The 17,314-nt window shown below is 52.7% G+C and overlaps 2 protein-coding genes across 11 annotated transcripts in view; one reads left to right on the plus strand and one right to left on the minus strand.

Annotated features, from left to right (window-relative positions):
* Positions 1-2,706: 2,706 nt before the first annotated feature.
* On the plus strand, positions 2,707-9,314 carry GRSF1 (G-rich RNA sequence binding factor 1). The gene is made up of 10 exons (XM_038135337.1): positions 2,707-3,123; positions 3,220-3,364; positions 3,990-4,145; positions 4,423-4,563; positions 5,136-5,265; positions 6,961-7,121; positions 7,254-7,381; positions 7,923-8,058; positions 8,253-8,336; positions 9,075-9,314. The coding sequence occupies exons 1-9, from the start codon at positions 2,722-2,724 to the stop codon at positions 8,309-8,311; spliced, it is 1,458 nt and encodes a 485-aa protein (XP_037991265.1). The 5' UTR covers positions 2,707-2,721; the 3' UTR covers positions 8,312-8,336; positions 9,075-9,314.
* Positions 9,315-9,411: 97 nt separating this feature from the next.
* Positions 9,412-17,314, minus strand: part of RUFY3 (RUN and FYVE domain containing 3) — a 30,877-nt gene continuing 22,974 nt past the window's right edge. For 5 of the 10 annotated variants that reach the window (XM_038135328.1, XM_038135327.1, XM_038135329.1 and 2 more), the window contains 6 exons: positions 14,932-15,051; positions 13,718-13,820; positions 12,952-13,028; positions 11,911-11,938; positions 11,586-11,660; positions 9,412-11,274 (listed from right to left, as the gene is read on the minus strand). In XM_038135328.1, coding sequence (XP_037991256.1) covers positions 11,131-11,274; positions 11,586-11,660; positions 11,911-11,938; positions 12,952-13,028; positions 13,718-13,820; positions 14,932-15,051 — 547 coding nt within the window. In that variant the 3' untranslated portion in view covers positions 9,412-11,130. Of the gene's footprint in view, positions 11,275-11,585; positions 11,661-11,910; positions 11,939-12,951; positions 13,029-13,717; positions 15,072-15,236; positions 17,290-17,314 lie in introns of those variants that run through there. The other 5 variants (XM_038135333.1, XM_038135334.1, XM_038135335.1 and 2 more) reach the window with 3 other exon arrangements.

Consider the following 17,314-nt stretch of genomic DNA (forward strand, 5'->3'; position numbering starts at 1 on the left):
CCTCGGTTGCTGCAGTAGGAAGCTCTTGGCCAGGAGAGACGCTTATGTAACGTGCAGGCTTTATGTCTCACATCAAAATTGGGCTGGTGGGGATGGCTGAGGGTCACATCAAGGGCTCTCCTCGGCCGCCGCCGGCCCCGAGGGGCTGGCAGGGAGCTGCAGCCTTACGTAAGGGGGAGGCACGGCCGTGGCCTCACCTCTGTCATCTCCCTTTATCCACACAGCCTCAAGAATTCCTCCGGAAGGGCCCTCGGGCTGGCGAAGTGCTTCGGTCCTGGGCTGAAGTTCTCGGCTTTTCAGCACAGCTCTGCAAACACAGAGCATTCCAGCTGAAAGCGGCGTAAAAAAATGAGATGGCAAAACTGAGCATGTATATGGGATTGGGAATACAGAAAAAAAAAGGGAAACAGTGTTTTGTTTTGAAAAACAACACAGCGTATAAATAAATTTGGAAAACACTACAGGAGAGCAGAAGGTCAATTTTTCTCGTGGCCAGATTACACAGAGGGACAAGGAATGTTTCCCAGTATAAGCACTTGTCTTGGCATCGCATCCGATGATTTTCTGATCATCATTTTTAGTCTGATCAGGCTAAAGAACAGCTGGTACTGATTGTTCTTAACAACAGCCTGTTTAACATTCTTTAAGAAAAAGGCATCCTGCCAGGTAGATAAATTCTCCAAGGCAGATAAATTCTTGGTCCACAGCAGTGCGGAGGCATCTCCTGAGATTTGCTGTTTTTACAGGGACAGATTCCCTCTCCTAAGGCGACTTCATTCCCTAGCAGTTCCATCGAGTGACTAAATGCAAATTCTCTTGTCCTAGGATGACCTTTTATAGTCTCCCATAGGTGCAGAGGCTCTGGGCCGTCATGTAACCAGGGAAGCTCTGAGATTCCATGGAAACCTCGGTGCCAGCAGTTGCCCAACAACACGGTGCCCTCTAAAGGTAGCTCTCACAAACCTGACAAGCTGCCAGACAAGCAAGCAGCAGTGGGTGCTTTTTTTGCTCTACTTGGGAAGCAAGTAAATCAGAGGAAAAATGGGTGGAAGATGTGCATCCCTTCCAGAAATTTTTCCTTGCAGCCCGCTTGGGTCACAGGAGAAGAATGCCCCTAACATTCCCTCGGTCCCTGAGATTTAGGGATCTGCTTATTCAGGTAAACTGAAAGCACAAAAGCTAATCTAGATAGAGATAAGTGTTCAAGATGAATTCCTATGGTTATCTTTGTTTTTTTTTTTTCCTCCTATAACATTTGCCTGCTTATTTAAAGAAGGTGTTGAAGGGAAACCTGGCAAGTAGGCCGTGAAAGACTGGAATGCGAACCACTTGGGCACGGAGGTCAACATTCCTTGGAAGATGTGCACAAAACGTGATTTACCCTGAACACCCCGAAGGGCTGAGAGTGCTGCTGTCCAGAGGCTGTGCTGTTCTCAGGGTGAGAGTCTGTCACGTGAAAGGCTGTGGCAAGGAGCAGCTTACAGAAGCACCAGCCAGCAACAAGAAGGTGACTTGAAGTAGCTTGTTCGCATTTTCGAAATGGTGTTAAGACACGTTCGAGGCCTCTGATAAACGAGTCTGTTGGCAGCACAGCAAGATGAAAGACTTGTGCTGGAAAACCCAAGGTTGTATTTTGGGTCTGCAGCGGCTTGAAATTGCAACTCTTACCTGGCGACCCCCAGGCTACAGCTCCAGGGTGCTGGAAAAGAGAGGAGTATCCTGGCTGGCATGGCTCTCGTGGTCTTCCTGATCAAGCTGGGGTCCTGCTGGGCCTGGCCCATCCTCCTCCTGGATACCTGCCTCAATACCCTGGATCTGAGCCTCCACGTTCCCTCCCCGGGTTCCCCCACCTCTGGGGTTTGGGATTCCGGCTTGCCTTTTCCTACTCATTTTGCATCACGCTAAAAATTTTTTTCTGGGTTCAGCAGGACCTACCTTCCTCACATGTGCACTTAGGAGAAGCCAGTGCCAGCCCTTTCCCCCTTATCCCTCTGGGATGCAGCAATGACAGCAGGACTGTCTTCCCAGGCCTCCTGGAAGGGGAATATTCTTCACCAACAGGTCCTGCCTGTTGACACCTTCAAGCAGGGATGGGAGTGAGGGGCAGAAAATCACCTCTCCTGGAAAATCAGTCTCCAGGGAAGGGGTGTAAAGTGCTTGTCAGTGATGAAGCCCGACCTGAAACTTTTTTATTGCAAGAATCCATCTGTGCCTTGGGCTCATCCCCACAGTGTGGGCAGCAGGAGAGGGGGGGGATTCCTCCCCTCTGCCCTGCTCAGGTGAGACCCCACCTGGAATGCTGCATCCAGCCCTGGGGTCCTCAGCGCCGAGAGGACATGGACCTGTTGGCACAAGTCCAGAGTGGGCCACCGAGGTTAGCAGAGGGAGAGAGCACCTCTGCTGAGAGGGAAAGCTAGGAGAATTAGGATGTTTCCAGCCTGGAAAAGAAAAGCTGCAGGGTGACCCCATGGCGGGCTTCCAGTGCCTGAAGGGAGCCCGCAGGAAAGATGGAGACCACTTACAAGGGCCTGGAGTGACACGACAAGGGGGAATGGCTTCCCACTGACACAAGGCGGGGTTAGAGGGGCTATTGGGAAGAAACTCTTCCCTGGGAGGCCCTGGTTGCCCAGATAAACTGTGGCTGCCCGATCCCTGGAAGCGTTCATGTCCAGGATGGACGGGGCCTGGAGCAACCGGGTCTAGTGGTACTTCTCCCTGCCCATGCTCCTTGAGTTCCGTTCCAAGCTAAGCCAGGCTCTGCGGCAGGAGAACCCCGCGGTGACAGCCGCCCGCCCCGTCCCGTCCCGTCCCGGGGATCCGCAGCGCGGGCAGAGCGCCGGGCGGCGCCGAGCCCCGGGGGCAGCCGGCGGTGCCCGGGAAGCGCTTCCCGTGCAGCGCCTGCCGGGAGGGAAGGAAGGAAGGAAGGTCGGTCGTAGGGGCGGAGCCGCGATCCCCGGCATGGCCGTGGTCGCCGGCGCTCGCCGCGCTCTCTCCGCGCTGCTGCTGGGCCGGGGCCCGGCGCTGCCGCCCGCGCTGCGCCTGCCCCGGCCCCGGCCCCGGCCCGCCCCGCTCCCGGCCCCGCTCCCGGCCCCGCTCCCGGCCCCGCTCCGCGCATACAGCCAGGTAGGGCCGCGAAAATGGCGGGGCGGGCACCGAGCCCTGCGGGCAGCCGCGGCCTCCCGCCTCTCAGCCCGGGCTTCTCTCGTGTGTCCGCGCCAGGTCACGGATGCTCCGTCCCACGAAGGTCGCCTGGCAGAGCAGAAGCCCGCCTCGCCCAAGGCGGAGAGCGACGCTGTCCACCTCGTCAGGGCAGAGGGATTCCCGTTCTCGTGCACCGAGGAAGATGTCCTTACCTTCTTTGACAGTATGGGTGTTCATTTTCCTGACTAACTGTTCTGCATTAGTTCATGCCTGCTTAACAGAAGGAAAATATAAAGATCGTTAGCCAGAGAAAGATGAGGTCTTACTATTGCTGCAAAATTACTCACAACTGACAGATATAACGGGAATAATCCACATCCAGACTGCTGGACACTGCCTGGAAGCTCATCCTTATGGTCTCTTAAATTTAATTGGTCAAGTCTTTCCCTTCTTAATCAGTGTCTCCAGAGCAAAGGCAATGCCATACAAAGTGATGCTCTTATAGCCCATTATGGCTGGCCCAAACTCCTGTCTTTTTAAGAAACTGGAGGTTTTTACTAATTAGTTCAGACTGCAGTGTTGTTTTCTGATCCTCATTCATAGCTTTTCCTTACCTTTGTGGGGCTGATCCTCCCAGGGGCCAGATGCAAGTTTTTAAATTACTTGCTAGCCTGCCAAACTAAAGCGAGTCAGTGTGACGTTAGCCTTCGTGTTAGAAATGCACGTGTCCTGCCCTTGGTTCTGCAGTGCTGAGGGGACCAGCCCCCAGCCCTGCAGTCAGGACACAGAGATCCCCACGTCTGATGCAGCCCTGTGTGTTCCTGTGTTGTGTGTCCCTTGGTTTCCAGGCTGTAGAATTCGGAACGGTGAGAACGGGATACACTTCCTCTTAAACAGGGATGGGAGGCGCAGGGGGGATGCCTTGATCGAGCTGGAGTCCAAAGCAGACGTGCAGAGAGCCCTGGAAAAGCACCTGAGGTACATGGGCCCACGCTACGTGAAAGGTGCGTTTGGAGCAGCAGCAGCGGCGTGTCAGTGAAATTCCCCGGGGAATGAGAGCTCCTTGGGTAGTGCAGAGGCGCAGGGGTGGAGCCGAGCAGTGGAACAGCCACCAGTGGGACAAAATGTCCTGGGCTGGCCAGGGGAAGCAGAGGGGCAGGAGCACGGAGCATGGGCCGGGGGAGGAAACAGCAGGGAGCTGTGCAGGGCGGGAAAGCTGCCTTAGGAGAGGGAGTGCCTGCAGAGCGCTGTGGGAAAACGCTCCGTGGCCGTTCCTTGCAGTGTTTGAGGTGCACGACAGCGACGTGGAGGGCTTGCTGCGGAGCCTGCGGGACGAGTCGCAGGCCATGGGCGACGGAGTTGTGCTGCTCCGAGGCCTCCCCTTCACCTCCACCGAGGAGGACATTGCAGACTTCTTCCCAGGTAACTCAGCCCGGGCCATGCCCTTCCTCCACCAGGCATTCACTTCCTTAGGTTGATGCTGTTCTTCCTCAAGGGAAAAGGCAAAGCACGTGCAGCCTCAAGCACCTTAAACACCCCAGGGAGCTGCTGTTCCCCAGAAATCACACAGGCTTTCTGAGCACCCTGCAGAGTTTCCCAGCCCCTCTGAGCTCGTGTAGGTCTAACCCAGGATCAATACTTCCAGCACTCTGATTTGGGGCCGGGGGAAAGGAAGGAAAAGAACTACCATAATAGGAGAAAGTTTCAAGAACATTTGTGCTCTGGATCTGCTTGTTGTCCAGAAGCTGGACTCACTTACTTGAAACTTCAAACTGATTCTTTTTTAATTAAGTCCTCTGTTAAAATTGCCCTAAAGCAAAAAATTTGAGTTTAAAAAAGCTACTTAGGCCAGTACGAGCAGTTGTTTCAGAACTGTTTAGCTACCCAATTACCTTGTCAAAAACCAGAAAAACAAGGGGGAAAAAAAAGGCTTTCTGAGCTACAGCACAGGTTTCTGCTGCAGCCAATGCCTTTTTCTCCCCTGCCATCTCTAGGTTTGAAAATCACAGACATAGCTTTCATTTACCGGGGAGACAGAAGAACGGGAGAAGCTTTCGTGCAGTTTGCCACTCCGGACATGGCAGCTAAGGCCCTGCTACGGCACAGGGAATACATGGGGAGCAGGTAGGTGCTTCCCTGCGGTTCAGGGGGCAGGAGAACGGGGTGTGAAGCACCTGCGGGACTTGGAGCTTCCTGCCGGGTGAAACAGCGATTCGGGGGGGCAGAGGCACCTGCAGCGCTCATAATTCGGGGGACTTGGGGGCCTCCCAGATGTCTCCAGATTTTCAGGTATTCCTGAAGGCATTCTCATCCCAGTGAAAAGGAGTGACAGCCTCCAGAGTGGGGAACACTAGATAGACACAGTCTGGCCAAGCCCCATTGGGCAGGGATCCTGTGCCTCCTTCAGACACGTGATCCTGCCAGATGTGCAGCAGGTTGCTCCGTGCTGTGGGCAGTTTCGGCCGCTGCCCTTCAGCGCAGTGCCCGGCACAGCCAGTGCTTCCTCTCAGGGAGTGCCTGTTTGAAGCGCCTGGCTGGAGGCCATTGCCAGCTGGGACTGCTGGCCAGCCCCGCACCATCTCCCACCCCTTGGGTGACCACATCCCCTTGGGGAATTACACCATTTTATTCCACACCGTGCCACACACTTGCCTCACGAGAGTGTCTTTCCTTTCAAACAGAAGCACGAGGCCACCTTTTCCCAGAGTCATAATGTAATTTAGGTTAGGAAAGGCCTTTAAGATCATCATGTCCAGCTATTAACCTAAACACTGCCCAGCCCCAAACCCTCTCTGTAAGCACCACATCTACACAGCTTTTTAATGAGCTGTGCTCAGAAAAGAAAACCCAAACAACCAAGGCTGCTTTTCCCTGCAGAGTTTTATGACTTCAATAATCTATAAAACTTTATCTACACCTCACATAATAAAAGAGTTTTCCGAACCTTATCTCTCCTCCTGCACACCAGCTTCCTTCCTTTGCTTTCTTCCTGTTTCCAGATTGTATTTCCTTGTGTTTGTCAACCTCCCTGCTCATACTAAAAGCAAACAGCCGCTCCACAGGCAGAGTTTGATTAATTAATTAATTGAATTGATAGGACTTGCCTTCTCTTGAGTAGAGCCTAATTCCAAATCTACTGTCAATTTTTTTCTGTCAGAACAAGAGCTGGCCTGACTCATCCGTCTGGCTCTCACACCTCCATTTCCATGTGGCTAGCCAAGAAATGGAGGGGTTTTCAAAATTGCTGGCAGCTGGCTCCCTTTCATTATTCCTGCTTTTATCCAGCACTGGCCTCCAGCAGCACCCAGTGCTGAGTGGGGATTCGGGGAGGGGGCAAGCTCTCAGCCTGTACACAGGGTGACTGCCCTTACTCTGGCTGCTCCCTTCAGGAAGGGTGGAAGGCCCCTCTCCCTCGGATGTCCATATTTCCTTTCCATCACACTGTTCCTTCAGCGCTCTGGAAATTGCCTGATTTAACACTGCTGCTGAAATCCCATCCATTTCATAGGTATGTGGAAAATCTTAGGGCTCTGGTGCAGTGTTTCCTGTGACCCTGTGGGTCTGCCTGTTTTGGGGCTGGGTAGGGTGTTAGATTTGGGGTTTGTAGGAATCAGTGCAGTTTGCAGAAGTGCAGTGAGGGAGAAGCAGCCTCAAAGAGAACTGTGCCAGTGAAATGGGTTAATTTCTCAGTGCCTCAGGAGGGCTCTCGCCCCCAGTACCTGAGCAGAGGCCAGGCAGGACATAGCTGCAAGGTGCTTTCTCCAAGCCCTGAGCCCTGAGCGCCAGGTGTGCCATGTGCTCTCTCCCTTTGGGCTCCAGGTACATAGAGGTGTACGTGAGCAGAAAGCACCAGATGCAGAGGCACATGCCCTACGGCAGGCAGCTGACGGCCTACTCCAGGGCGAGAAGAGAGTATGAATCCATCTCTGAAGACAGGGGCTGGAGAGACGCTGCAGGCTCCCATGCCGAAGGAGAAAGCAGTGAGTCCCTCCCTCCCTCCATGTCCCGAGTGCTCCTCGAGGCCTCTTCGTGTCACCCCACGTGCGCACGGCTTTCACATGAGGGAGGGGGCACTGCAAGCACTAGCGATGGCTTTTCCCTCCATTCCACAGAACTGAGCAGGGAAGGAACAGAAAGCTCCAGGAACGTTTCCGAGTCTGAGACCTCCTCATCGCCACCACAGCACTTTGTCCACATGAGAGGTTTTCCTTCCCAAGCTAGTGCCCAGGACATAATCAATGTGAGTAGCAGGCTGCGGGTGGAGTGTGGCTCTGTCATTACCTGTGCAAACCCTCAGGGACTGTAGGCTCTTAATTATTTGGTGTCTGTTAGTGCTCAGTGCCATGTGGCTTTGGACAGCTGTGGCCTCGGGCACAGCACGGATCTGCTCCTCTCCGTGAATAAGAGGGAATTAAGGCTTGCTGGGATGTCTCAGTACCCGTCACTGGGCTCAAGGAGCCCTTGAGAATCTAAAGCAGATTTCAGAGTGGCTGACTGCACAGAAATGGAAACAGTGTACATGGAGCTGCACTGGTGTATACAGAGCATGGGTGCTGCGTGAGGATTTTTGTTCCCGGCAGGAGTTCCTATGCCAGGATCTTGCAGGGGTTGGGACAATGAGTGCCTCAGCTTTACCCAGATGGATCAGGGAGCCTTTTGCTGCTCAGGAGCTCAGTTACCCCCACAGGCTGCCGGGTTTTGAGAGTAAAAGCATTGACTTTCTGGGGAATAGGGTGCATTACTGTTGTTTCTTTCCCACTAAACTCTTCCCTGCTTTTTAGTTTTTTGCTCCGCTGAGGCCCACGAGGATCTTGGTGGAATATAACTCCCATGGAGATGCCACAGGAGAGGCAGATGTGCATTTCAAGAGCCATGAGGATGCAGTCGCAGCGATGGCCAAGGAGGGGTCACAGATGGGTGAGAAAAAGAGAGGGGGTCCTACAACACTGGGACTGAGATCACAGGGGATTTGGCACAGCTCATCCAGCTGTGCAAAGGGATCACTTGATTGTGGCTTTCCAAGTTGCCATGTGTGGTGGGCTTCGCAGAGAAAAAAAATACAATGTAACACATGCAAGTGTCTGACAGCCCACCTCTCTTGGGTTCCCCAGAGTGCAGTGCCATTGAATTGTTCCTGAACGAACATCCCAAGGGACAGGAGAACTGCTAGTGACCGCGGCACAGGCGCAGGTTTGGTGAGCACATCCCTCTCTGTCCTTCCTGCTCTCTTTGTTGCAGTGTGAGCCCCAGGCTCACAACCCTAAGGGTGAAACACAGAGGGGCTGAAGGGAACCAGCCCCAGCCCGACAGCAGCTGTCCAGTCCGGATCCCACAGCCTGCACCTCCAGATTCCATAGGTGCCACTCCTGCAGCAGGAAAAACTCCGATGGGATTATAGCGCCCGGCAAAGAAACGTGGTTCAGCACTTCCCAGAGTTGTGGCTTCCCAGCAATTAGTCTTTTGGATGGGGTGGGGCTTGATGGGACCATGAAAGATGGTGGACAGCTTGTTCTATGAATTCCCTTCAGAAAGTGAGGGCTGTTGGTCGCTGCTCCCCCAGCCCTGCTCCCTGCAGCAGGGAGGGCAGCCTACCCCTCCTGTGCTTGTAATCCAGGCCTGGGAGAAGCCCTTGGGGCAGGTGCAGGATGTGCAGCCCGACCTCGTTCCTGCACCCCACGCTTCCTTGGCAGCTCGCTCCTGTTGGTGCTTGTGCTGGGTGAATTCAACACCCCGACCCTGTGTGCCTGTGCTGTAGCACCACGTGAGCATGTCCCACCTGGAGTCCAGGGTATTTTACTATTCCCAAACTGCACTATGTCTTTCTAATGGAGGATTAGCTGGGAATAAAAGGCAGTGGGCATTGGAGAGAAAAAAAGTTAGGCATCCACACTGAGGGAGTGAATGATTTTATTTTTCCTCTCCCTTGTTTTTAGGCCAGGCGAACACATTCCGGGGACACGAGCGTGAAGATCAGGTCCAAGGGTCACCAGTCAGCGAGGAGGACAAGCTAAGATCAGTTCAGCTTTGTGTAAGAGCTTGTAATAAATGTGATGGGCTGTGGGGAGCTGCACCAGCAGCAGCTGCGGTGGGAATGGCCAAGGCTCCAGGGTGGAGCAGTCCAGGGCTCCAGGTGCATCAGGATGCATTAATAAAACACCAGGATTGCCAATTAACAGCTGAGTGATCTACGAGCCACGCTGTTGCTCTGAATCCTTTCATACCTCCAGCCCAAGAGGAATGGCATGGAAAGACCACTCAGGAGGCAGGATATCAATGATGAAGATTTTTTATTGCGTGGAACAAAATTTACATCACAAAACCTGTCCCCCCATTCCCAAGGTCCAGGTGTGAGCCCACGCTGGCATCACACAGAGTACCTGAGCACAGAGGGAGCTGGCAGCCAGCACAGGCCTGCTCCCACCTTCTAAAAGGCCAGGCCCATGGCAGCCACCAGTGCTGTGCTCTGGAGGGGCTCAGCCACCTCCCTGCTCCACGGAGTTTAATGCTCCATTTCCAGTTTCATGTCCCTCTGCATTGCCTGGGTCTTATTTTCTCCTTGGGGATGAGTCACACTGGGGCTGGGTGCAGGAGTTCACACTGCTGGATGTGTACAGTAAGTACTCCAAACTATGGACACTCAATTCAGTGTTTTCTCCATCCACCTCCTGTGTCTCACCCCTTCAGAGAACTCAGGAATTCACCTGAACTCTAGGCTTTTGGTATTTCAACACTGTTTACAACTCCTACCGTACTTAAGGGAGTATGAGCAAGGAAATGGGTCAGGAAGCTGCCTTGGGGGGCAGAAGAGCAGATAAGAGCAGAAGTTGGGTGGCTGACATGCCAAGTGCTAAAAGGATCGAGGAGAGATGATTCCTGGTACACAGCAGTAGCAACTGTGTCCGTACCTCAGCTCCTAGAGGCTTTTTCGTGTGGTTCCACCCAATGTCACGACTAGAAAATCCCCTCCAAGGAATGAACCACTACCCCCAACAACATCTAAACCCCAGTGCATTTGTCACACCAGCGCATCCCTCTTCTCTGAGCTACAGGACATCCTGTGGTCTCAGAGACTGCAGGAGGTGCCAGTAGGAAAAGGAGTAAACACTCAGTGACACGAGAAAGCCACCACCGCTTTTTGGACTAGCAAAATCCCCTGAGGGAACAGCAACAAAGAACGACGTGGCACAAACCACGAAACCTCTCTGAACTGTATGTGCAGTTACAATTTCTAACAGGTGAACAGTGTTCCCAATTAGTTTTGATCCAACAAAAAGTGAAATGCCAGGTTTATTGTAACAATGTTTCCATGTGTGCAAGGCGGAGAGGTGCATCCAGGTGGCCCTAAACCTCTGTGTCATGGGGATTGGGCCCAGCCCCTAAAGCACAGAGGGGGAACAGAACATTCACAGCTTGGTTTGGGGTGTCCTAGTGCAGACAGCCCCTGGTCAGAGCCCTGAGCCAAGGAAATGCAGGGAGGTTGTGTTCACTGCTGGCCCACCTACCCTGCTCACACCGCCGCCCGGGGTTCCCAGCATGAGCCAGCCTGTCCAGGGCAAACAAAAAAGGGGAAATGGGATTTCAAGTGCAGCCAGACATGAGGAATATCCGCACTCCTGCTGGGTTTTGGGGAGCCTGTGCTCAGCAGCAGCAGCACACACCCACGCCGCACACGTGAGGGTGAGAACGCTCCTGACTTCCACGTGCGGACAACAGCTCTGGTTTGGGCAGGGAGGGGCTCCCAGCGTCCTGAGACTGCTCAGGTGCACCTTGGAGCTGCCCCATGTGACATTGCCAATGGAATTCTCCACAGCACAGGCTGATTTAAGGGCTCAGACTGCTGCTTTAGTAACAGGAGATTCTAAACACCAAGAAGCTGCTTCCCATCTGACCTGCAAAGCACATGGGCAAGTGTCTGCACATTCCCGCTGAGCAACTCCAGAAACACCGTCAGCTGCAGCCGCTGTTTGTCACCTCCGTGCCAGCCGTTCCCTACAAGGGGCTGCTGGAATACTGCTGGATGAGCCGCTGGTGGCAGGGGTTGCAGACGCGCTCGGGGTTGATGCTGGACGGGAGGGGCAGCTCGTGCACCGAGCAGGCTTCGCAGAAGGTGCCCCCACAGTTCTTGCAGATGTTCTGCAATGCAGGAAAAGGACAGAGCAGTCAAGGAGAGGTCCAGGTCTTTGCAGATCAACTCAGGGAAGAATAAATACCGAGTTAAAGGGAAGAAGCTGCTAAGGGGGAGGAAAACCAAACCACTGAACAGGGCGGAGCAGGGAACCGTCACCCAATCAGCATTTAACAGAGTTCTGTTAAGGGCAGAGGGGCCTGCGAGGGCTCATTTCTTGGAACACCTCACCAGCAGCAATCCGCGATTCCACCACAAGAAGCAGAGGGAACTCGCAGTCACTGGCTGTGGGAGATGGCAGTTCCAGCCCAGGACTTGCCTTTCTTTGGCTCCGGCTGTCCTCTTCCTGGCAGAGCTGGCAGATCTCGGCGTGTCCAGGCCCCGACAGCTGCTCCTAAAGCCCAAGCCAAAACCAACACATTCTGCTTTACACTGCTTCTGTGGCAGAGCTCGGCAGCAACAAGGGGGGAACTAAACATGGTTTTCACTGGGAATGAGCTGGCAGCAGCAGAAATTCCCAGTGCAAGACAGCACAAGGCACCCCATGGCTCTCTGGGGGTCTGGCTGTGCACGGAGGAGGAGAGGATTTTGGTCCAGCTGATTGACAGGAAAAAAAGCAAAACCAGCGAGAGAGAATCACCCACCTGCTCTTCCTGCGTGCCGCTGGGTGACCTGCAAGGGAACAACAGCGTCGCTTGGAGCAGGCCTTCCCTCACCTGAGCCTTTAAATAAAACATCTGTGCTATCAGGGAATTCCCTCAACCCGTTCTTAAAACCCTCCCCAGATTTTTGAGTAGCACTCCTGGTTCAATGGGAAGAGCAGAAGAAAATGGCAAAATGCATTCAGGAGAGCAGAAGAGGGAGCATGAACACAGAAGAGACTGTGGAGGTGCTAGAGCAGAACGGTTTGGCTTCGAACACAGGCCTGCAGGTTTGATCCCTACCCCTGCTGTGAAATGCAGCAAGAAAGCACCACAAGGCCTGTAAACCATCAACCTGACCCTCACCTGCTTAAACACTCCAGGTGAAACGGGGGTAAAAACCATCTCAGGCCTGGAAGGTTTTTAATATCTGGCAAAGCAGATTTGAACTGCTTTATGCTATTTTAAGAGGATATTTTCCTGCTTAACTCACTGATTACCTCAATGGAGAGTGCCTCGAGGGCACAGCAGAGCCCTGACAGTCAGAGCACTTCCAATGGGCTGTTCCATCCCAAACCAAAGCCTCAGCACCGAGCTGTGCCCAGGGGCTTTGAAAACACCTTTTAACTCTAAAACCAAATACTCAAATCCTGCAGCAAGAATCCTCCTGCGTAATAATTCAGCTTGGAAACAAGGGACGTGAACCACAATTTTACACAGCCATCTTCTTAAAATCACACTTGAAGTTTTCTTTCCCCAACAGCTTCTCTTTAGGAGGTCCAAACACTCTTCTCCCTTCCCCCACCAAAGATACTTTGGAGCTTTTCCCATCTGAAAGCACTGATGGCAAACAACAGAACCTCTTCCTTCCCTTTGAGAGCTATGGAAAAGCAGGAGAGGACTCAACCAAGGGCATGAGGTTGGAAACCCTTCTTAAAAAGAGAAGTTGGACTACTCCAAGCTTCCCGTTGGCACAGAAATTGGAAAAGTCCAAGTAGGACTTGGGAAAGGAGAGGCAGAGATGAGATTTGTTTCCTTCCTTACCTGTGTGGCAGGACACTGTCCTCTCTCAGCGGCTGCTTCAGTTTAGCATTTTCTTCCTGGACTTTGAGCTTCCCATCCTGCCAAAAGCAAACACTCACCCATCAGCTGCACTAGAGGAGAACTCCAGTCTCCCTCCTGCCACACTGCAAGGGGAGAACTGGCACTGCTATTCTGGAATACTGCTCTGCCCCTCCTTGGCACGGAGGGGTATGTGGGTCCCCGTTTCCCCTGGGAGCAGCTCCCAGTGCTTTCTCTCTGCTGTGAGCAGAGGGAACGGTGCCTCTCAGAGGTGGGCAGGGGTCCCATGAGCTCCTGTTGCCAGGAGCCACAGCCACCAGTTCTAATTTGCAGAGCAGAGGCTGAGAAGGGAGATGGGCTGAAGAGGTTTAGTAAAAACTGACCAGAGACAAACGTTCCCATGCAGCAAAGAAAATAATCCTCCTTTGCTCCCCAACTGGGTCACAGCTGAGCCATGAGGCCTAAAGCACTTGACTGAAATTGTGTAATACTGGTCAAAAAAGACAAAACAGTCTGCACCATTCAAGCAGCCCAGAGAGAAACAAGGAACTGCAGAAGCCATCCCTGTTACTGCACAGTTCTCCCTGCAATTCCAACTGCCTGTTCAGAGCGCATAAACATCGTCCCAAAGCTGCTCTGGTTGTGACACATGAACAGCAACCAAGTACTGCCCGAGAAAGCTCAGTAAAAGCCAACAAGCCAAGGGAAAGCGTACCTCAAACCCGAGCCAAAACCCAAGTCACATTACCTGTCTGAGCCAATTCTTTGGGCCTTTTTTGCTTTCTTGGCTGCGCTGGTGACTGTGAGACCATCTGTCTCTTTCCCGCCTTAGCTCCAGCTCTAGGTGGCTCCTGGAATGCCAGGTGGAATTGTGAATAAAGGACAGTTCGGGGACACCTGGCATTGCCAACTGATGAGCTGTTTGACCCCTTCTTCACACCCCTAACTCAAGAGCTAGAGCTGCCTCTTGGAACCCAAGGCTGTCTCGCGGTGTGTTCAGCCATAACGTGTCAGGATGAGCAATCTCCCAAGTCCTTCATCTAATTCTGGCACCATTGAGCATCCCAGTGATGCAAAACCAGACCCATTTGCCCGTGTCCTCCTAAGCTCACCCATGCACACCCAGGACCTCACACCACTTGCTGACCAAAGCCATTTTCTGCTTGTCAGAGCAGCTTTTGGAAAAAAAGAAACAAAAAGCTGGGCCAGGAGGGGAAGAAGGGATAAAAACCTCCGTGCGTCCAGCAACGCTCCCACAGAGCTCATCCCAGTGACCTTGCAACAAGCCACAGACGGGTCAGGGCTGCAGGAGATGCTCTTCTCTTGTAAGGAAAGAGATTTGTCTGTGTCCCTGACACTGCTCAAGGGATGAGGCTGCAGGGGAAGACGTGATGGCTTTTGACAAGGTCTCTGGTTGAGTTCCAGCAAAACCAAGAGCAGTTCTAGCAGGGGAAAAATCCACATCCAAGTACTGCGTGTCAGATAAGACAACCGAAATCACTCCCCTTACTCCAGCACCTTCAGTGTTTGCTCCAGGCAGACACTTGGCTGCTCAATCCCAGCCCAGGAGCAGCCAATTGTTAATGTGAGCTTTGGATTCCGAATTATCAGGGCATCACAGAAGGTTTGAGATGCCAAGCACCTTACAGACTATCTTGTTCCACACTGTGCCATGGGCAGGGACACCTTCCACTGGATCAGACTGCTCCAAGCCCTGTCCAACCCGGCCCTGACCACTTCCAGGGATGGGGCATCCGGAACTACTCTGGGCAGCCTGTGCCGGTGTCAAGTGACGTTGTTACCAAGGACTTCCCTCCCTGGAGTTACACCTTGTGACATCTAACACAGGACTTGCCTCACTCCCTTCTCCACGCCCTGCTTCCCTCTGCCACCATCGCCCCTGCTGTCCCCTGGCCACAGCACCAACAGCCCAGAAAAGAGGGTGGAAAAGGGTCTCTTCACCGCTGCCTGGAGAGCTCTTCCACTTCCAGCTGGAGGCTGTTGATTTTGTCCCCAAACTCCTGCTTGAAGAGCCGGTTGTCCTGCAGGGCCAGCTGCCGCTCCTTCTCTGCCTGTCGCAATCTGGATGTGAGCCACATGAACTTGTGATAAAAAACAAAAGCCATGGTGGGGAGGAAGACTGAGTTTAACCAACAAATAAAAAACCCAGTGAAAAGGTAAAGCCAAAAAAAGAGAATGGTAAAAACAATGGAAAGGAGAAAAAAAAGTTCAAAGCAAAGCAAAATGCAGGTGAACCAGGCAGAAGCTCTCGTTTTCAAGAGTTTTTATTCTATCACTACAGTTTACAGCCATTAGATGAGAAACAGAAAACATCACTTTTATCCAGATTCGAAGCAAACCTCAAGTACACAGAATTTTAAGTCCAATTGGAGTTTAATGTACGTTACATTTCAGCTTTGCACGGGTAACTGGAACTTGCAACATAGGTTGTAGCTACTCTATTGAGAATTAGTGCACCTTCCTAGTCTCTCCCATGGAGGGACACTTGGGCTCAAGCCCCAGGCATCAGTACACAGCCACACTGCCACTCGAGGCCTGACATCAGAAGCAGGCAGATCCTTAAATCTGTCTGATTTCAGCACAGACCTCACCATCCAACCCCCTGTGCCTACAGCAGCACTGTGCCATGGGGCAGGGGCTTCCCGCCCTAACCAGCTGTTCACACACCTCGATCAAAGCTTGCACCTTTCCCTTAGGATTACTTTTTCTCCAGGGAGTTCGGTTGAGTTTCTAGTAGCAGCTTACTGAGGGGTGGGTTGATAGGTTCAGGCATGCGGCTGGGGCATGGCAGGGAGGCTCCCAGCAGGGCTGTGCTGGGAGCCTGGGGAACGAGCCCCACAGAGGCCCATGCTCACATCCACGGGGAACCAGGCTGAGCCCCCTGGAATTTTTAACACACCGAGGTGTTCCCTCCTGGGCTCGTCACATTCGCCACCCGCTGCCCCAAGGAGCACCGTCCCATAGGTCAAAGGGAGGACCGGCACCCAAGAATTACTACAGGCATCTCACCAGAGCAAAAAACCCTTATTTGACACAGAAACTCCCCAAATCCAACCTTCCCAAAGAAAAAATTACCTCGAGGAGCACTTACAAACCTAAAGCCTGCAAGAAGCCAGCAAAGGGACTTCAGTGATCAGAGAATGTTAGTTTACAATAGTTCAAGCTACAGTTACTTGGGATTTTGCACCTGGGTTTTGAACTGACAATTATTTTTCCTATTAAGAGGCATTTCCAAGCTTTAGCTCTTGTTCCATTAGCAAATTCCATTTGTTTTGAGCAAGGCAAACTCACAAGAAAATGCAAGAAGTGTAAAAGGCAACTCTTTTCAGCCACCAACTACTTGGACAAGTAAACGGCAAGGACCAGATTTCCATCTCCACTCCCCACTGCTGCACACTGGGTTCCTTCTCCTTTTTTTTAGTGTGTTTTTGCTTCCTTTAAACAAAGATCAGATTATTTTTTATAAAACCGCACGCTTCCCTTTCTGGGAAGGGGAGAGACCTCCCAAAACACCTCTCCTCCACTTCCTTGGGTCAGGAAGGACCACAGGCTACGTCTGGAGGGATTCCTGGCAGAGGTAGAAGCAATGCAAAGAGAAGGAGGTTTCCACTGAACTTACCACTCTATCGTGTTACTCTAAGACACCTACAGCTACTAATTCTGGACACATGAAGTTTAAAGGAATAAGGATAAGTCCCCACCCTCCCCCCAGGTCCCTAAGGCAGAATCCAGGCAGGCCGGTTACGGGAGGGCCGGCGTCCCCGGCGCCGGGCCAGCGTCGCGCCCGCCGGGCTCGGACTCGGGGCTGGACCCACAGAACAGAAGAGAACGGGCAACGGCTTGGGGCACGCACACAACTACTGTCAACGACTTCCAGGGATGCATTTCTCGTCTACTTCACAAAAGGGCAATACAGAGAAGGAGCTGACTGTCCCGGCCGAGCCGCGCGCGCGCCGAGGGCCGGGCACGGCCGCTCCTGACGCGCTCCCGGGCGCTCGGCGGCCAGCTCCTTGGTACTGGAACACGCTTTAAATGGCAGGGTTGGGGATCGTTATACCCGACTAAACCTCGGCAGCAAAACTCACTGCTTTTAAAAACTCGGCAAATTCCAAATCAACTTTAGGTGACAATTAACATTTGAACAGTTGCTTTTAGCAATTCTCAAGTTCTCCCCTCATAAATGAGTTCTGATGTCAGAGCTGTGAGGTGGCCAGACATAAAAACGTCTAATGATGCTTCTGGATCAGTTTGTTTGCTGCACTATTTAAGGTTTTTGCCTGTTTCACCAAATCCTTTTCACTGTGTAAGTAAGTCAGAATGAGGA

This window comes from Motacilla alba, chromosome 4, assembly GCF_015832195.1.
Source record: "Motacilla alba alba isolate MOTALB_02 chromosome 4, Motacilla_alba_V1.0_pri, whole genome shotgun sequence".
Lineage (NCBI taxonomy): Eukaryota > Metazoa > Chordata > Aves > Passeriformes > Motacillidae > Motacilla > Motacilla alba.